Source organism: Esox lucius, chromosome 17 (assembly GCF_011004845.1).
Source record: "Esox lucius isolate fEsoLuc1 chromosome 17, fEsoLuc1.pri, whole genome shotgun sequence".
Taxonomy (NCBI): Eukaryota; Metazoa; Chordata; class Actinopteri; order Esociformes; family Esocidae; genus Esox; species Esox lucius.
Genome location: NC_047585.1, coordinates 38760029 through 38781685, shown reverse-complemented (window position 1 = coordinate 38781685; position 21657 = coordinate 38760029). Strand labels below are relative to the sequence as shown.

Below are 21657 nucleotides of genomic sequence, written 5' to 3'. Positions count from 1 at the left end.
ACGTTTAGGGGTGGAGCTTGTCCTTTTCTTCGTAGTTTTGGGAAAGTCTTTCAGGAAGTTTAGATGACCCATTTCCATAATAATCGTTTTTTACAGCGGACAACCTATTTCGCCTTACATTTTGAGTGTCTTGCATGCCACCAAACTGTAAAACAAAGCCGTGTTATGAGAAAAATATTAGACCTACAATGCTTCCATTGTATGTGTGAATTTCGGACACAATAGCGAGAGGATTCAAGATGTAACGGGATTTCAGGAGTAGTGAAAGTTTTTATAGGACACAAACGAATGATTCAGGTACATATCTTCGTGGAAGGGCTAATCACGGTATGCTGTGTTTTCCTTTGTTTTCAACTACAATATAGGCCTTTATTTCGGATACAACAGCGATCTATTTATTTGTATGGGTTCCATAATTTTAGCCATAGTGAAAATACATGTCAATCCGCTTTCCGGGGGGACAGCAACAACATACATTCCGCGTTATGTAATGCCCTACTGTCATGGGGAATTCCTCAGAACCAATATGAAAGTGGTAAACCAAGGGTAAGTACAATTCCTATATGTCTGTGCCTGTCCCATGGTCCAACAAGTAGTTTACCAGTATCTCAACTTGCCATGTATGTGGTGACTTATTTGTCATTTGTTGTTTTTCTTATTTTATTTTTGCCCCCTCAAAAGTACTCGCCTGGACCAATTCGTCGTAACCCTGGTGTAAAATCAGCGGAGCCGATTGTGAAGATGAATGGTTTGTTTTTATGCTCTCAGAAACATTTTAATCCTATAAGATTATATTCTGATAAAAGACAGACCGTCTCAATGTAGGCTGTGACAACTGGCTAATTACCCTGGTTAAAATATTCCATCTGATCCAAGTTAGGATTCCTAAAGTTCCTGTACACTATTCCGTGTTAACTAAAGTCACCCCGCAGGACAACAGGGGCCATGTGGACCCTCAGCTTTCTGTGTTGAACGGGGTCCTCTTCATTCCGGGGCCCCGACACCAGGTCCTTGGGGACAGCCCTTCTATGCCTCCGTGAGCCACCTGGTTAACATGGTGCAGCGTGGGGCCCGGCGCCGACGGAGCAGCCTCATCAGACACATCACTGGGCACGCTCTGCCTCAGGTACACTGACATACAAACACACAGCCCTGGGGGTTGTGGTCCGGTCTTAATGGAAATTAATAACACGTTGCTGCGCTTGCTTTTTTGGTAGCAGAATTTAAAACAAATCCTGTGGCCGTTCACTTATGGGTTTTTCTCTTTCAGACTGAGAGTGCTGCACAACCGGCCGGGTTTGGACTTAAATTTAACAAATGCGCCCAGGCAAGTGCGGTTGTCTCTGTAGAGAATGGGCTTTTGCATTGGTTATTGCTTTTTGTCGTTCTAGTACAAAGCATACCAGAATGACAAATAGCAATAACCAGTGTAATAGAAAATGTATACATGTGCCCACGCGGCATTGCCATCAGAATGAGGAACGCTTCCTAGCGGTCATATCGTATGATCAAGCAGCATACGGATTACGTCCTCATCAATCATGTATTTTCGTAACCAAATGTCATGGTAAACCTTGTGTCCACCTAAACCATGTGCTCGGTGTCATCAATTTGGCACACAGGTCGGGGAGGGCACGGAGTTCCCTCATCTGACGTTCTTTCTGCTCATCCACAACATCGGGCCTCCAGGGGGCACCAACCTGTCCCAGCTGGCCATCAGGGACTCTGTCTCTGGGATAGCACCGCTGCAGAGTGGGGGGACAGTGGTGGAGAAAGGCTTCCAGACCTTTACCATCGATTCACTGCCAGGTAGATACAATATAAGTATGAGAAACTACGAAAGTGTCTGCACCCACTGCCAAGTAACTCTGGGGTAGAGTTTCTGCTAAACAACTTGAATGTTAAACGTCATGTTGAAGGTGAATAGCGAATAATGATGATTTAAGATCTAAGATTTTTCTAATTCATGGGGCAACTGGTGGACTCTATCGACGCTGTCCACTCTTCCACTCCGGGCGAACAGTGTCCAGCTGGCAGCGGTGTGGCGTTAATAGAACTTTGTGATATAGCAATTATCTATGTTAAATACAGATGTTCTGTCACGGAGAGAACACAGTCGATTGGAGTGCATTCCAGATCCATTTTCTGTGGTAAATGTGGATCGATCTGGATTTTCACATTGCTCTGGTTGTGTTCTTACAGCTGGGTCTCGGTACACTGTCACTTATACGGCCCTCATCAAGGGTCACAAGAGCGTGGTCCTGGACCTGCCAGCCTTCCTCACTTTCTCCAACGCTTCGCTGGTATTGTACTCGCTAGTTTTTTATTGTACCTGCTGTTTTGGTCTCTCACCGTCAGCAGCCCTTTAAATGATGTTACGTTGCTGTATTCCAGGGTAACTTTATACTGCTCATGCTCCACAGAATGACGTCAGTATGTTTGGTCCGGTGGTGGCTAATTTGACCCTGAGGCTGAACTCCACGGACAAGGTAAATCAGGATGGATTTATTTAGTAAAATATCCCGCTTCACCTTCCAGACCTTTCATCTAAGTGATCAGAACACAGTATTGAGCATGCTCCTCAAAGTGATTTGTTGTCTATTATTGATAACGACAAGCTATACTTTACTCTTTCAGATTTACCCCAATCACGGTGTCCACTTCGCTGGGTTTGTCTGTGGTTTCTTCCTGTCCTTGTTGTTGCTGTCCCTGGGATTTCTTGCCATAAACCTGATATGTGCTCGAGCCAGGAAAAACTCTCTGCAGCAAAGGGTATGTTGTTATGTCTATTTCCTCGGTTTTTAGCTTTACTAAGGTACGTCTTTTTGTGCCGTCTTGCCTACTCGATTTCTACATGACAATGAGAGGGTTCGCAACACAGCCATAAAAAACAAAAAAAACAATGGAAGTAAAGAAATGCTGTCCTTTATTTTAAAGCTTTGGCGAGATTCCTTTTTCCTTGTCTATTTGGTTGATAGATTTTTTTTTTTTTATTCCATTTGAAAACATTCACAATAGACATCGTACATTTTTCTTATATTTCTGGTTTTTCTATAGAAAAAACGAGGCGATTCAGACCCTGAGTATGCAGTGTGCAACATGAGTGAGACGGTCAAAGAAGAGGCAGCATTTGAAGACAAAATGGTGGACATCATGGTGCTTGAAGAACCCCAGAACATGTATCAAGCTCTGGAGAAGTATGTCAACACTTACAGATGTAATGCTTTATTACTTCAAATAACCTTTTTTTGTGTCATAATAAAGGCTTAGAAAATATGTTCATGTTTGATAAAATCATGCTGGTGAGACTGAAAGTAGCTGTTGAGATTTGGTTATGACATTATAATAATAATAATAATAATAACTTTATTTTTATAGCACTTTTCTAGTACAATTACACCAAGTGCATTACACACAATAAAAATTGAAATACATTAAAATAATAATTTGAACATATATAAAAAAAGTATATCTTTTTTTTAAGTGAAGGAAGTAAAAAGAATAAACAAAATTTAAATTCACAATGATAAAATATTTGTAAAAGCCATGTTATCGAATTGAGTTTTTAGGTAAGATTTAAAAGAATGCACTGATGTAGCATCTCTGACATTCTGTGGTAGGCTTGCATTAATTAACTCTCTAAAATTGCCTCTTGAATTGTTAAAACAATAGGGACAAAACCAACTTTATTTCACATGGGCTATTCCATTTTAAAGCATTTAAACATTTATCATCTATGACTGTATTTGTTAGCATAATTTGGCTAATTAGCGAACCCTAAAACAGTATCCCTTCAACTGTTCAAGATAGAAAGACCACATTTTTCAACCTAAACAATCTGGAAGCATGCCCCATTTACTTCTGTAAATGTATTTTTTAGCTATTAGCTTGTTGTGCATTGAGCTTTATTGGGTTTCCATTGTATATTCCTAGTTGTGATTACAGAATGGTATTCTTGATTACTATAAGTAACCAGACAATAATGTCTGTACAGGAAAAGAAAAAGTAAATATAAGGCTCACTAAGAGTCCTGCTGACATGCTTTTTATATAAATGTTTAATAAATGTTTTTATTTCTAAAGACCAGTGTTCTTTCTTTTATTAATCAGTAATTTTCTGAAATACTCCAATTATTATAGTGAGACTGTCAACAAAATTCTAGTTCAAGTTACCTTAACATTTAAAGGAATGGGTTAACACCAAATACCCAATTAAAAACTCCATGTGACAATCTGTTGGCCAGTTAGTATGATACATTTCAGCAGTTCAATTACATGTGTTCAGTGCTGCTTTCTAATTTTCAAGTATAAATCAGGCCTCACCCTGTCCAAGGTATGTAATATGCATCTGACCCCTTTCCAGCTTGGAAATGTCCAGCCTGCTGCAGGCCACCTCCAGCCTCGAGTCCAGTCGCGTCCAGATGTACAAGGACGTAATTGCCGCCCTGCTGGCCTCACTGCGCTCCCAGAACCACATGTCCCAGCAGGCCGAGCAGCGCCTCCTGAGCGTACTCCACGGCCAGCTGATGGGCATGGAGGGCAAGCTGAAGGAGGAGCATGTGGCGCGCATGGCCACCCTAGCGGCCCAGTGTAACCTGGAGACCCGAGAGCAGATGGAGGCGGAGCACCGCAGGGAGGCCCAGGAGAAGGCCCAGGCCGAGGTGCTGTTTCGACACGCCGACCAACAGGTACGGATGGATGGAGGAATACCCCCCCCTCCGAACATGACGAGCAGGATGTTGTTAGGTGGTCTTCTAAAGCAGGTCATAGCTAGTATTATTTCAATTAGACCATGATTAGTTGATTGGTTCAAACAAGTATTTTATTGGTGGGACGGAGCAAAATCCTGAACGCCCACCAGGTTTCCATTGAACGGGGCAAGTTGAATCGGAATTTGACCTTTAACCCAGATGTGGTTGACATTCCAGGAGCTTCTCCAAGTGAGTGTCCTCCTGGAGAAGCTCCACAAGCTGAACCAGAGTCAGCTCCAGCGCAGCCTGCTGGTGAAACACGAGGAGGCCTCGGCTCGGGTTCAGAGGCAAATAGTGGAGTGGAGGAGGGTAGAGCTGCACAAGATCTTCTCAGAGGAGCTGGAGGAGGCCACCAGGATGGGCGAGCTGGAGAAGAACGTGGCTCGGAGTCTCCTGCACGACTACTTCACCTGCCAGGTAGACTAGGGAGCGTGGGAGTACATCTGGTTCTCGTTTATTAGAAAACCCTTCGAATAAGAATTTTGTGCCGTGCTTGTGTTTGTTTAATTATACACGCACACACCTTGCCTGCCACCTTTCCAATCCTCTTTTAACCTTTGGGCCACCAGCCTTTTAAACACACAACTTAAGGAGATGCTTTTTTAGGGTATGTTTGAGAAATGGTAAATACTTAAGCAATAGTTAAGGAATGCTGGTTTCTTGGTTTCAATTGAAAATGTAGAGCTATTTTAAATGAACGTATTGTTGTTGAATGTAACTGTTTTGTGTAACTGTGTTTCTCAGTCGGACACTCTGTATGAATAAAGGATGGAGATCTGTTAAGGAAAAAACTAGTGGCCTCATCCCTTCTGCTCTGTTCTTCATCTCATCCTATCCAATATCCATCCATCTACTTCTTATCTCTTATGATACAATCTGAACTGTAAATCCCTTTGTTTTCTGCGCAGAATCAACTGGAGGAGGTGCTGGACGTGGTCCTGGCCAACCAGCGTTGCATGCTAGGGGAACGCCACGCCCAGAGGAGGTTCCTGGTTCACAGTCTCTACAGCCTAAAAGGCCTCATCTCCGAGACCTTCTCCAAGACCTCCAGCCAAATGGAGAACTGCTTCAAGGAACATGGGAGGCTAGTTTAACCTATGATCCTACATTTTATACGTATGGCAGATTGTGAAGCTTGTGTCGTCTCCTACTTTCCTTATCTTTAGTCGTTGTGGGCTACTCTTAGTAGTATATTTACGTGATCCTCTGTAATTATAGCACTTATTGAGAAGGATTACATGCATGCAGATACAATGACTATAACAAACAAATGATTGACTTGAGGATGCCTGTTCTGTTCATTCTGTTTCTAATGTATTAACATTTCCTACGTTTGCCCAAACTAGGACAGATAATTTAGAAAAACTGTGACCTGGTCCAATAACTCGATTTCCTCCAACTGTACATTCCTAAACTGCGCCGTCTCCTCTGCTCCATTAGGGGGAGCGATGTGTCCGAGGAGCAGAGGGAGCAGCAGCTGGACAAGGTCCAGAAAGAGCTGGTTCTGGTGAAGCAGCGACTGGATGAGGCTCTTAACCGTGAGAGGAGGGCCATGCACTGTGGCCTGGTGAAGAAGAGGAGGGAACTCATCTCAGACATGGTGAGATGATCAGCAGAGAGTAGTAGAATGGCGACATCCACAGTCTTGCTTTCAGGCTTTACATTTGATGAACAGAAGTAGATAAAAGTTTTTTTGCTGTTCCACAGGGGACAATGATGTGGAGTATTCAGGTTACTATCTATTGAAATGTATGGAAAGTCAGCTTTGTTCATTCATTCACATTCCTAACCAGCTCCAGGGCCACAAGCAGAGGCAAAGGGAGCTCTCTGCCCTATCTCGGGGAGGTCTGGAGGGGGAGAGGGCAGAGGTGGATCCGGCTCAGCACCTCCTCTGCTGGCAGAGCTTATTGACCACCCAGTGCCAGGAGCTGGGGGAGCTCATCAACAACCTGGATGAGGAGGCAGCTGCCGACATCCGCAAGGTAACCTTGAATGAAACCACGCCTCCTTGTCCACTCCTAGAGCATAATGAAACCACGCCACCTTGTCCACTCCTGGAGCAATATGAAACCACGCCCCCTTGTCCACTCCTGGAGCAATGTGAAACCACGCCTCCTTGTCCACTCCTGGAGCAATATGAAACCACGCCCCCTTGTCCACTCCTGGTGCAATATGAAACCACGCCTCCTTGTCCACTCCTGGAGCAATATGAAACCACGCCTCATTGTCCACTCCTGGAGCAATATGAAACCACGCCCACTTGTCCACTCCTGGAGCAATATGAAACCACGCCACCTTGTCCACTCCTGGAGCAATATGAAACCACGCATTGTGGGAGATAGGTTAGGGGGCAAACATATTTTTTTATGAAAACTGTTGCTGCAATTCATCTACTATACACATAATATATTACAATAACTTGTAATAAATAAATAAAATGTGCCTTTTATTGCACAAACACCCCAAAATGATACATTTTATAAATTAAATACAATAATACATTAGTCTTCATATAGCAGCAGAAAAGTTACTAGCTTATTAAAATGGGGACCCACCTTTGACCCATGTTCCCACCTACTAGGTCACCATGCGGCTGATCCACAGCTCCATGGCGGAGGTGAAAGTGATTCAGGCTGCCAGTCAGGCTTTGCTGGCCCTGGGGCCCCCCCAACAGCCAGATGCGGGGGCCACCGCGGGGGCTGGCACCAGCGCTCTCTCTCAGGCCCAGGAGAGGCTCCACCTGGAGGGAAAGGGGGCCGTGAGAATCCTCCAGGCCTCCAGGGACTCCCTGCGCCAGGGCATGATGAGAGAGCAGCGGGCGCAGCTGGAGATGAGGGCCAGGGCACGGGCCTTTTTCCGGTACGCCGGCTGTCATTTACCCGTGTCCCTTGCGCTAAGTTCGTCCATACACGCGTGACTAAGTGACCGGTGAGTGTTGACGTGTTGTCTGGTCATTCCCTCCAGGTCTCTGTGCTCGTCTCAGCTCACCTTGTCCGACGAGGACCTGCTGCGTATGATGCTGGAGTTCCAGAAATGTCTGTCCCGGATGGACCACTGCCTGGTGGTGCCGCACGCTCTGTCCCGCTCCAAACTGCAGACAGCTTTGACCTCCTGGAGGAAGGAGGTGCTGGAGGAGCAGACTGAGCCGTCGCAGCAGCCTGAGGTAATGTAGCGGGAGTATTTCAAAAGCATGGCTGATTATGCTAATTTACAACGCCCTCTACTGGTTGCTTAGATGTAAAGATCACTTGAATATGTTGCGTTATCACTTAAATCTGCACTACCCCTAAGTTATTCATAAAAAGCACAAAAACATAAAACAGTTGTCTTCTAGAAAGGGTATAACACAAGGTTTCTCCGAGGATAACACAAGGTTTCTCCGTGGATAGCACAAGGTTTCTCCGTGGATAGCACAAGGTTTCTCCGTGGATAGCACAAGGTTTCTCCGTGGATAACACAAGGTTTCTCCGAGGATAACACAAGGTTTCTCCGTGGATAACACAAGGTTTCTCCGTGGATAACACAAGGTTTCTCCGTGGATAACACAAGGTTTCTCCGTGGATAACACAAGGTTTCTCCGTGGATAGCACAAGGTTTCTCCGAGGATAACACAAGGTTTCTCCGAGGATAACACAAGGTTTCTCCGTGGTTAACACAAGGTTTCTCCGTGGATAACACAAGGTTTCTCCGTGGATAACACAAGGTTTCTCCGTGGATAGCACAAGGTTTCTCCGTGGATAACACAAGGTTTCTCCGTGGATAACACAAGGTTTCTCCGTGGATAACACAAGGTTTCTCCGTGGATAGCACAAGGTTTCTCCGAGGATAACACAAGGTTTCTCCGTGGTTAACACAAGGTTTCTCCGTGGATAACACAAGGTTTCTCCGTGGATAACACAAGGTTTCTCCGTGGATAGCACAAGGTTTCTCTGTGGTTAACACAAGGTTTCTCCGTGGTTAACACAAGGTTTCTCCGTGGTTAACACAAGGTTTCTCCGTGGTTAACACAAGGTTTCTCCGTGGTTAACACAAGGTTTCTCCGTGGATAACACAACATTTCTCTGAGGATAAAATTATTAATGAAAAATCCTATTTTAATAGTGGTAATTAGTAAAACTAATGACTGGCAACTAATAATAAAAAGAAAAGAGAAGAGAAAATAGATTTTTCCCCCCCGTTATTAAACTGACTTCTATATGTATTTTCCAGAACAAAACAAGGCCAAGAGGGAAATCCACTGAGGACAGACAGAGAGCAGGCCCCTCTGAACTCTTGCTCTTCCGGAAGAAGATGGAAGGCAGAATCCAGCTGTTCGAGAAAGAAAAGGAGATGGAGAACACCATTATGGAGAAGGTTAGGGGAAAATTCAATTAATTTAAATTTAGGTTGTGGGGCAATTGATGAATGGAGAAAGCTTTAACACAACCCTCTTGCTATTCACTTTCTTGCTAGATTAAATACACTTTCTCACATGTACTTATACCAGCTGTTAAAAGCTGGATATTCCCTAATCAAACTTGGAGACATAAAGAACCAGTTATTTGCTGCCAAATTGAATCACATCCTTGGACTTGAAAAACATAATCACTGTTTATGATATTTAAGAATCACCTTAAAATGTCATTACAGAGAAGCTGTCGCTGATCATTACAGAGAAGATGTAGCTGATCAATTGTAACTACTGTTGTGAATCTGATTTGTCAATCTACTGACTAACATACTGTCCCTGTGTCCTAGGCCTACCAAACTGGTCCATAAGCTGATACGTTGGCCAGTCTAGGTTTGCCAGTCTACTGACTAACATACTGTCCCTGTGTCCTAGGCCTACCAAACTGGTCCATAAGCTGATACGTTGGCCAGTCTAGGTTTGCCAGTCTACTGACTAACATACTGTCCCTGTGTCCTAGGCCTACCAAACTGGTCCATAAGCTGATACGTTGGCCAGTCTAGGTTTGCCAGTCTACTGACTAACATACTGTCCCTGTGTCCTAGGCCTACCAAACTGGTCCATAAGCTGATACGTTGGCCAGTCTAGGTTTGCCAGTCAACTGATTAACATACTGTCCCTGTGTCCGTTCCCCTAGGCCTACCTAACTAGTCCATAACACGTTGAATATATGTGGCCCTAGGCCAGACTGAGGACCTGCCAGGGTGAAGAGCAAGCTTAGTCAACTCTCTAGCCGGCAAGGGACTCTAACTGTGACCCCAGCTGTCCTAAAAACACCCTCTGATTTCTACGTCAAAGGTGCTGGAAGAGATGCAAGGTGAGCGGGAGGTTGAGCTCCAGAGCCAGGTGGATGGCCTGGCCGTGCAGATGGCTGCACTCCACTACCAGAAGGCTGAGAGAAGGACCAGGGTCCTGGAGACATCCAGAGCCCTGCTCACCGTCCAGAGCCTCATTACAGAGGAGCTACGTGCCAGCAGGAGTCTGGCCTCAGCCCCCATAGCCCAGAGCATCCAGAACCACTATCTGGTAGGGCACTGAAGCATGCAGCTGGTTGTATGGTCTGGATCTGAACGGACTCCCCAGTCACAAAGTCCATCCGATTGGTCCCAAATGTAGATGGGTCAAGGCTGGCTCTTCAGTCTAGGTTATATCCTGACTAAGCCGGCAAACTGAAGCCCTGTGAGACAAGCAAAATCCTCAGGGATTTCCTGGTCTCCTCTGGCGGTTCAGCTTGAGTGGTCACAAAACTAGCTGAGGTCATCAGGAGTGGGCGTTCCCTTGTAACCCACGTGACTTTCTGATACTCTGATTAGTTAGAGATATGATTAGAGTTATGACTTTACTGCAATCTAAAGAACTGTAGTGTCGTCAGGTTAAGGACATTATTCTCATTTTAGTCTTGTTCGTCAAATAGAATTTGCTACACAATTTCGAGAATCAACAACAGCTGATGATCAGCAAATAAAGAGATAAGTAAAGGTGAGCCTTGTATATCGATGTGTGTTGCTCCCTGCATTAGTTTTAACACTATCTTCTAAGTCGAATGTAGCTAGAGTTGTACGAAGGATGTTGTTTTAGAAAGCAAGGGTTGAATGAAGACAAGCAAAGAGAAGAATCCAATCCAACATTTTCTTCGAGGAAGAGGCTTGAAACCCCAAATGAATTCAATGTCATCAATCCACTATTCATTTTTGTGTGACGGCAGGGTTTGGAAGAAGCAGAGCACCAGCTCCAGAGAGAGCACGCAGAGCTGGAGAGTCTGGAAACTGGGCCAAGCAAACCTCCAGAACACAAACTACCCAAACACTCAGACGCCTCTGCAAATGAAGACGAGGGAGAGGAGGAAGATGGGAGGCTGTTCCGAATAGAACGTGACAGCCGCATGGCTGCTATACTACACGAGGCCTTATACAAATGTGATCAGGTCACCAGTCTGCAGATGGAGAGGTGGGCGTTACTCACTGTGCACCATGGATGTATCCAGAATCACACTGTTACCTACATAGGGCAAGACAGAGGTTCTGGACAAAATCTGTGCACTATATATGAAATGGAGAGCTGTTAAGCATGCAGACCAATGTATGTCTTATGTCTGATGTTACAAAAGCTGGATCCCTTTGATTTCATTCAAATGTGACCCTAACCCTTTACCCGTCTGTCCATCCATACCTCCATCCCGTTTCTGCCAGGTTACAAGAAGCCAACGCCAGGAGTCAGGCTATGGAGGATCTCAAGGAGCAACTGGAGCTGAAGAGGCTCTACTCTAACTGTGACCAGGTGATCTAGCCATCATAGAACTGTGAATCTCTGACTTTAGTTTAGTTGAGTTAGTCCAGGTGTTGGCTCTGAGACGTCACTCCTATTAGTTGAGTTAGTCCAGGTGTTGGCTCTGAGATGCCTCTCCTGTTATTTGAGTTAGTCCATGTGTAGGCTCTGAGACGCCACTCCTATTAGTTGAGTTAGTCCAGGTGTTGGCTCTGAGATGCCTCTCCTGTTATTTGAGTTTGTCCAGGTGTTGGCTCTGAGATGCCGCTCCTATTAGTTGAGTTAGTCCAGGTGTTGGCTCTGAGACGCCACTCCTATTAGTTGAGTTAGTCCAGGTGTAGGCTCTGAGATGCCTCTCCTGTTATTTGAGTTAGTCCAGGTGTTGGCTCTGAGATGCCTCTCTTGTTATTTGAGTTAGTCCAGGTGTAGGCTCTGAGATGCCACTCCTATTAGTTGAGTTAGTCCAGGTGTTGCCTCTGAGATGCCTCTCCTGTTATTTGAGTTAGTCCAGGTGTTGGTTCTGAGATGCCTCTCCTGTTATTTGAGTTAGTCCAGGTGTTGGCTCTGAGATGCCTCTCCTGTTAGTTGAGTTAGTCCAGGTGTAGGCTCTGAGATGCCTCTCCTGTTATTTGAGTTAGTCCAGGTGTTGGCTCTGAGATGCCTCTCCTGTTATTTGAGTTAGTCCAGGTGTAGGCTCTGAGACGCCACTCCTATTAGTTGAGTTAGTCCAGGTGTTGGCTCTGAGATGCCTCTCCTGTTAGTTGAGTTAGTCCAGGTGTAGGCTCTGAGATGCCTCTCCTGTTATTTGAGTTAGTCCAGGTGTAGGCTCTGAGATGCCTCTCCTGTTGTTTGACAGTCATAAAGACACTGTATTTTCCCTCTCTTCTATCCATTCCTCCACAGGACCTGGAATTCGCGGCCAGGTTGGTAAGGCAGAGCCAGATCTCAACTGAGGTTCTCCTGGAGGCTCTCCGTCTGCTCCTCCCCACTCTCCCAGAGTCGGAGCTGCTCTCCCTCATCGATGCCCTCTGTCCCAAGCAGCCTACCCTTCTGGGGTCCACAGAGCAGCAGAACCCAAGGTAAGAAATGGAGAAGCTCCTTAGTCTGGCAATGAGAGTGTTTTGTTCCGCAGTGTTTAAATTTAAAGTCTGCAGTTTGTCAGGGTATGTTTTTTTTACTTTTCATGAATGTTAAATTTTCGGGATATCAATCTGCATAAGTGATTGTGAATCAATGCCACCTGTTTTGGAGCTAATGAAAGTGACAACAGGTGCACTGGAGAGGCAACAGCAAGACAACCCCCAAAAAGGGAATGGTTGTGCAGGTGGTGGCCTCAGACAATTGCTCCTTCCTTATACTTCCTGACTGATTCTTGTCTATTTTTACGTTTTACTAGTCTCCTTGTATTGGAATTATAGATGAATAGATCAGGGGTATTTTTTATTATAATTTTTGGTCAATTTCAGATCCGGGGTTATTCATAAAAGAGCTGGGGCTATAGCCCCGGACGCCCAGGCCTAACGACGCCACTGCCCCAAACCTTAACTCCAGTGCTGTGATAACTAATGTTAACCTAACTGTAACATTAAAATACGATAGTTAATTCTATGAGTTGGGCGTCGCCCATTGGGGCTTGGCCTGTAGCGTAGAGTAAGCTCTTTACTTGTCCCTCCAAACCCGTTATCCCTGTATGGAGCAGTGAGTAGGTGGCCTGTCTGTGGAGCTGAACGTTGCAGGACACGGCCTGGATGTTTGAAACATGGCTTGGATGTTTTGTGAAACTTGTTATGTATAATACGTTTTAGTAGCGTTCATAACATATCATGTGTTTCCGTACCATTCGTAACATAAGATATGTTTGTCTGGCTTTCGTAACATATGATACGTTTTAATAGCATTCGTAACATATGTTACGTTTTAGCCAATTCGTAATTATTATACCGAAATCGGGTGCCATGGATTTACATAAAATAGTCTATTCCACTAAAACCACATAGAACACAAATCAACTCAAATGAATGTCCAGATTCTCCCCAACTCTCTCTGATTGGATATTCAACCATGCATATCATGAATGGTTCACTTAGTTAGTTGGCAAGAGCGTTGGCTCCGTATTTATCTGCTCGTTGCGTTGGTGTTGCGGTAAATGATTATAGCTACAGGCGGAGATAAGCATTTGGCTTTCTTTCTAGCTAGCATGATAGCAGACATTTGTCGGCATGTTGCTGTGATAAAAGTCCAGCAGTGTTAAAAGTAATATCGGCCAAAGAAAACTTACTTTGTCAAAGCAAAGAAGACATTTTTATTTTCTGAAAAGTGGCGACAGGATGACACCGAAAAGGTGCGGGATTGGCTAGTGTATGACGAACAAACGGAGCAAATGTACTGTTCGCACTGTTGTCTGCATTCATCGGACAAACAGCAGACAAATTCATTTAATATGGGAACTGTGTGTATAAATACACACACACACAAACCTTTTTCTAATGTTTGTTCTTTGAAATGCATTTTCAATACATGTTGTTTTAAGATTTTGAAACATGCATGTGTTTGTGTTCTGTCATTTCTCATGGTAAAAATGTTGAGTGGCAGGTAAAATTTGGACATCCACAGTGGCTGGTGAACCAAAAAGTAAATTTCCTGCCATAATGATAATAATAATAATACACAACATTTTTATAGTGCTTTTCAAAGACGCTTTACAATACATACATAACAGACAACTACAGATAGAGCAATGAGAAAATGGTAGCTAAAAAAACAAAAAGGGGGGGGGGGACATCGAACAACATAGGGCAGTGGCTAGGGATAGTCTTATTTGAACAGATGAGACTTCAGGTGGTGGATGAAGATGGCAACAGATTTAGAGACACGGAAGAATTGTGGAAGTCCATTCCAAAATCTTGGAGCAGCCCTTGAAAAAGCCCTGTCTCCAAAGTTCCGCAGCTTGGATCAAGGGATGATGAGGAGGCCAGCAGTGGCAGAGCGGAGTGACCTGGAGGAATGGTATTGGGGAATAAGGTCCGAGAGATAGGGTGGAGCAAGTTGGTGGAGGGTTTTATACATGAGAAGAAGAATTTTGAAGTCAATGTGTTTAGAGATAGGGAGCCAGTGGAGTACTTGTAGGATGGGGGTGATGTGCTGCCATGATTTGGAGTTTTTGAGAAGTCTTGCATCTGAGTTTTGAACTAGTTTTAGTTTATAGAGAGATGAAGAGTTAATGCCAGAAAGGAGATAATTGCAATATTCAAGACAGGCAGAAATGAGTGCATGTATTAGAGTTTCAGTGGCAGTGCGGGACAGGGAAGACTAACTTGGCAATATTGCGGGGGTGGAAGAATGAGGATTTGACTGTCTGTTTCATGTGTTGTTCAGAGCTGAGCAAGGAGTCCAGTATGACACTGAGGTTGCGTGCATGAGGGGAAGGATATACAACAGTGTCATCAATAGTGAAGTTGAGGGTGCCGGCTTTGGTTAGTGTGGATTTTGTACCAAGTAGTAATAGTTCAGTTTTGTCACAGTTAAGCTTGACAAAGCTAATTCCCATGTGCCTGTGATACATTGCGAGGGGTGCAGGACATTTTCTATCAGCATCCTGTTGGGCTTCCCAAGATTCTGTTGGACTGATCGTTGGTGTGAACAGTGTTCTTGGAATGAGGCCTTCTCGTACTTGGCCTGTCTATTCAGGACACCAGGGAGATTACATTGTAGGTTAGCTTAAGTAGTACAACATGCAATGTTCCAGACTAAAATCACTGCTTATGATGTATACTAGACTAAAATACACTGCTTATGATGTATACTAGACTAAAACACACTGCTTATGATGTATACTAGACTAAAACACACTGCTTATGATGTATACTAGACTAAAATACACTGCTTATGATGTATACTAGACTAAAATACACTGCTTATGATGTATACTAGACTAAAACACACTGCTTATGATGTATACTAGACCAAAACACACTGCATATGATGTATACTAGACTAAAATACACTGCTTATGATGTATACTAGACTAAAACACACTATGATGTATACTAGACTAAAACACACTGCTTATGATGTATACTAGACTAAAACACACTGCTTATGATGTATACTAGACTAAAACACACTGCTTATGATGTATACTAGACCAAAACACACTGCATATGATGTATACTAGACTAAAACACACTGCATATGATGTATACTAGACTAAAACACACTGCATATGATGTATACTAGACTAAAACACACTGCATATGATGTATACTACACTAAAATCACTGCTTATGATGTATACTAGACTAAAACACACTGCTTATGATGTATACTAGACTAAAATACACTGCATATGATGTATACTAGACCAAAACACACTGCATATGATGTATACTAGACTAAAATACACTGCTTATGATGTATACTAGACTAAAATACACTGCATATGATGTATACTAGACTAAAATACACTGCTTATGATGTATACTAGACTAAAAAACACTGCTTATGATGTATACTAGACTAAAATACACTTCTTATGATGTATACTAGACTAAAACACACTGCTTATGATGTATACTAGACTAAAACACACTGCTTATGATGTATACTAGACTAAAACACACTGCTTATGATGTATACTAGACTAAAACACACTGCTTATGATGTATACTAGACTAAAAAACATTGCTTATGATGTATACTAGACTAAAATACACTTCTTATGATGTATACTTGACTAAAATACACTGCTCATGATGTATTCTTAACTAAACTTTTCTCCATTCTCCGGGTTTTGTTTACCAGTTGGCCAGAGGGAGCGGGCAAATCACTGCTGGTCAGACTGAGGGCGGAAATGATTGGGAGGAATGTCTCAGCCCACTCAACAATCCTGGAGCAAAACCAGTGAGTAGCAACAAGCCTCTGATCTTTTATTTCCAGCGTGGACACACTTTATCCAGGGCTTCACTTCAGTCCCCATTTACTCAGAATGGTGTCGGTGAGATGTTGACAGTGACATCAGGTTGGTCTGTATGAATTTCATTAAGTTAAAGGAATATAAATATGGATAATAATACAATTTAAACATGGATTCTGAGTTGACCGCCATTGTTTCTGTAACTGAATTAAATAGCAATAGACACATAGCAACAAAGTGAAACATGCATGTTAGTTAAAAAAACAAAAATGCAGTCATGAACCCCTTGTAAGACTGTAAACACACACTTTATAAAACCTAAGCAAATGTAATGCTCTTCCTGTCCATTCTCCAGGTTCCAGGAGAAGAGGCAGAGTCTGTTGGAGAGGCTTTTCATGAATCCCAGACCTGAGGCTCCTAGGGACATCATGCCAGTGTTGGTCCAGGAAAAGGGGAGGGAGGGAGCTACTCTACTCACTCCACAACAACTTGCTTCCAAACCAGTTGTGACTGGAACGAGCCGAACCCCAGCCTCGGAGCAGCTCCAAGACTCTGTTCTGATTTCAGTGGGAGGTGCATCGGTGAACAGTGAAACTGTGTTTGACTCCCAACGTACAACCGCAGCCTCCACCTTTGGTTCAGCTAGCGGTGCGGTGATGGTGGACATCCCCACTACTGGAGAGAGGGTGTTTGTGTTCCGCTCACCGCCTGATCCCCTGAGCACGCAGGGGACCACCGACTGTAAGAGGAAGAAGAGAAACTTCCTTAATTTGAAGAAGGGTTCGGTGGCCCCCATGGACCGACCTTGAGTTTACTGGGGAATTCAGAGGACCAAGGCAAAGACTTGACACTAGATTCTGGGCATACCCATTCATGGATTAAACCCCTGTCAATCTGTAGTGTTGTTGCCATGGTCACTAACATTATATAGACACAGCAGCCAAATAAAGACAATTAGTAGCTAAACCTTTTATTTAAAATGTTGATGACATAAAATAGATTTTCGATGCAGTTTAATGTTAAATATCTAATGAATATTGAAGGAAGTACACTAGGGTGACCACATTTTCAAACCACTAAACCGGAGGTGTAACCGCACGTTAATGCACGCGCACATGTATGCGCTTAATGCACGCGTGTTGGTCTTCATGCGTGCTTGTGGTTGGTGTAACGGAGGGGTGCTTTGAGCTTTGATGAGAAACATTACAGTATTAATATTATTGTGGTGAAAACCTGGTCAATTTGGTAGTGATTTTTTGTGTTTTACAGATATTTGTCGGGACCCGTGACACCCAGCTTGAAACCGGGACAGTCCCGGGCAAAACGGGACGTCTGGTCACCCAATCACACTGAATTTTAGCTAATTAATCAACGTTATCATTACTAGCTATTCTTGACTGACGTTGCATGCTGATGAAAACACTGCCGTCTAAGTACATTTTATAATATGACGATGATGATGATGGCAGCGTTGTATTCAACTTGATATTAGCCTACATTGGCAATGTTGAAGTATTTCTTGAGCCCCTTTAGTGTAACTTAGAAGAAACTGAAAATAACCTGTCAGTTAAGTCTGGTTAAAGTAATTAACTTCAATTCAATTTCTCGTCATCAATGTGGCTGCGGCGTATATTGAACTCCCGTGACCATGGCAACGACACAACCGAGTGACGGAGGTGCAATCCAAGAATAAGTTCCCCACACCCTGGTCCCAGATCTAAAATGCGTTTGGGGATGTGATTGTACCTGGGACAGGGACACGTACTCTCCACTGTGTGGTCTAACAGGTCCCAGCCGTGTGATAGTGATATCATGATGACAATGAACTGAATGACGATAAGTCTCATTATGCCGAGTAGTCAACAGGTAAGGTACATTAGCCAGATAGGTGCAAGCTTTATATTTAGGCAGCTAATTTTTCTTAGGACAAATTATGCATGTCTTATGAAATACCTTAACCGTATATTCACCCGTATCAGTACTGCATGTTATAAAATGAATGCAATTTTGATAGATCAATTAAAATGATGTTGAGGAGTAGTAGGCTATATTAGTGTGCTCCTCCGATGTACATGGCATGCTACACCGGCAACAATGTTTGGCGATCCAAAAGGTATCACTTGATTTAAACCAAACCGGTTATAGGGTTAGTAGCATATTGTGAAAATAGGATATATGCCAAGGATTACCATTAAAAAGCCTAAATGTCCAATTTTCACAACACTCACCATTTACTATACCAACTATTAACAGATCAAGTTACCAATTAACATGATAATCCTTCATCAACCAAACAAATGCTTCCAAAGTGTGTTCAGTACATTTCTGTGACATGTGGATTGCAACCCATTCTGTATATTGTTTATAAATAGACTCCACTGCCTCTTGTTTCCAAAAATCAATAAGAGGGCGATATGTTTTTCATTTCCCGCCATGTTGCCCTTACTTAATCTTCGACGTCATCGTCATTTTTTTTGTTGCTCTACAAACGATAAATATTTCTGAACCGAGCACAGTTGAATTTACACAGTTGAATCTTGCGTAGTTGAATTTGAAGAAGCCCGTTAAGACCAGCGCAACAACGATTGGAAGATGAGACCCGCGTGTTTGTTCTGTGTCTTCAGTTTTATTTGGCTGGCGGAATGTACACCTCCAACATGCTATTCCCGAATGCTCGAACTGAGCAAGGAAATAATGCAACTTTTGGAAAAGTTACACAATTATACTCGCGCGGTGAGCTATTTCAAGTTCATAATTTTGATAAAGCCGTTACCACATTATGTTCTTATGTATCGAAATAACTTTTTTGTTGCAGAAAACATGCGTTGAAGTTTTGCCCAAGATGTTTATAGACGTGCACGTAAGTTGTAGCCTCCTATCTCATTTAAAACTGTTGCTGGTGAGAGAAGTTTCATCTGAGAAACGCATTCCAAAATGTGACTGGATGCCAATATCAACATTTGTTTATTGACACTGACAGACTAATTTAGCGGTTTAACATGATTTTGTGCATACATTTTCTCATAAAACCTTTGAGATAAATATAATACTTGGGTTTTCCAATGCCTTTGTAATTTCCCTACAGAATTCGTGCATCACAACCAAGCTCCGCGACTTCCTCTATATTCTGTTGAACCATCCTACACAGTCCTGCCAAGAGCGACCCAGGATTGTGTTGTTGAAGCTCAAAGTCACCAACCTATATACAATTATCAACAAAATCTGTTATAGGGTATGTTTGCTCAGCTCTGATCACTGACAGAATATTAAAGGAACATGTATTTGTCTTAGCTTTCCCTGCATGTGGTAAAATGCAATTGTTATAGCTTGGTTCCAGATCTGTTTTTGCTGTCTGGTCTACCTGTAATAGGATATGACCATACGGAGTGGATAGACACATTTTCTCTTGACCTTATACAAAATGTGACTGAAATGTAAACAGAAACGTTCTACACCTGGAGATACTGTTCCCCTGAGCCTGATTCTGACCTCTCCACAGGAACTAGTGTTTCTCACAGATGACTGTGAGGCCTTGGAGACTGGACAGAGTACCCCTCGCTATGGAGAGGACAGGCTTCAGCTGCTGGTGGAGGAGAAGAGATAAGCCCACCCAGAGACGAGCACATATTCCTGCTAGCACATGCACACGCATGCATGAACAAACAGCACATATACTACATACGTGCAAAACATGCTCTTACGTACGCCCACAAAAAATGTATGCATTTTAGGAATCTCTGTCCATTCTTTTTCTACATCCCATTTCCCCCTAATCCTCCCCTTAGCCCCAAAAACCTAACCCAAACCCTTAAATATAATTCTTTAACACAGCCTCTCACCTTAATTATATCCTGTGCGAGAATTGCAACTTTTAGTCTATACATAAGCCCTAAGCAAAAAATAAATCAATGTGAAGACCAATGAAATTGCCCACAAGTTCATGTTCAGTTTTTGTGTACCCAGCAGGATTCTTAAATGGGAACAGGCACACATACGTACATACATATGAATGGAAATGTGAGGGCATGGAAATCAAATTCAACTAACAAACACACACACACACACCACACATAAAGCATAGCTTAACACACAAACGGCACCCGTCTGTTGCAACAGTTTCCCCCCCCCAACTTATAACGGTAAAACGTTTGTATTTGGCCAAGTAAGGCCTCATGTTTGACAGCATGCATCAAGGGAAACATTCCACCAAGTGGTGGAGAACTTTCCACAGGAAATTTGCTGAATGCCGGCCATTCCGATGAAAACCTTAAAATAATAAACCAGTGCAAAATGTTAGTGTGCCTTGCTTACTGCTGCTTATTTACCACACCGTTCGAAAGGGCACGACTCACTTATCCAAATATGTTGTATGTTTTCCTAACCCTTCATACTACTAAGCTCTCTTAATGCTAAAACGTACCCAGTTCCTAGCGTAAATACCGCTGAGAGGAGTTATCTCATGCTTGTTGTTTGATTATGTGAACAGGCTTGATCTCTAACCTCATTTGGATTTAGCCTATACATACAGTATACCCTGATTGTGTTTTCTATGTAACTGGTACAGTTGACTTCACTATACCATATTGTCAGTGTTTTACTTATGCATGAATGTTATGTGTGCAATAAAAAAAGCTATGTTGTTGGTTTGTGTAATATATCACATTTACTTATGGTTTATTTAAACATGACAGAACCAAGTCACTTGAGAACCAATTCTTATTTTTCATTCAAATGCCAGACTCTACAGTACACAGAACCACATTCAAATACAGCTCCGGAAGAACATTGAGAGACCACTACACATTATTCTTTCCTTTACAAAAATGTCGAAAAGGAAGGTTTTGAGTGAGGAACAGAAGGGTTAAAATTAGGAGACCGCTGCAAATTGAATACTTAAACTGCTCCACTTGAATGATTGACAGACGGATCGGTGCAGCTTCTGCAGTAATGCGGTCGATGTATCGGTCTGTCGTGGTGAAGATTTACCGGTCAATCTACGTTCCTACTCTCACCTATGGTCATGAGCTTTGGGTTATGACCGAAAGGACAAGATCCCGGATACAGGCGGCCGAAATGAGCTTTCTCCGCAGGGTGGCTGGGCGATCCCTTAGAGGTAGGGTGAGAAGCTCGGTCACCCGGGAGGAGCTCAGAGTAGAGCCGCTGCTCCTCCACATCGAGAGGGGTCAGCTGAGGTGGCTTGGGCATCTGTTCCGGATGCCTCCTGAACGCCGGAGGAGACCCCGGGGAAGACCTAGGACACGCTGGAGAGACTATGTCTCCCGG

General features: G+C 43.3%; 1 protein-coding gene across 1 annotated transcript; it reads left to right on the top strand.

The window, feature by feature from the left end:
• The first annotated feature begins 19 nt into the window (after positions 1-19).
• On the top strand, positions 20-21016 carry LOC105016757 (limbin). The gene is made up of 26 exons (XM_020055719.2): positions 20-546; positions 682-748; positions 933-1126; positions 1271-1327; positions 1623-1809; positions 2203-2303; positions 2424-2489; positions 2638-2772; positions 3058-3197; positions 4363-4687; positions 4928-5167; positions 5659-5834; positions 6191-6350; positions 6544-6732; positions 7332-7609; positions 7715-7913; positions 8960-9103; positions 9996-10223; positions 10903-11144; positions 11387-11474; positions 12366-12541; positions 16263-16361; positions 16730-19107; positions 19190-19234; positions 19460-19606; positions 19874-21016. The coding sequence occupies exons 1-23, from the start codon at positions 289-291 to the stop codon at positions 17181-17183; spliced, it is 4203 nt and encodes a 1400-aa protein (XP_019911278.2). The 5' UTR covers positions 20-288; the 3' UTR covers positions 17184-19107; positions 19190-19234; positions 19460-19606; positions 19874-21016.
• Positions 21017-21657: the final 641 nt, after the last annotated feature.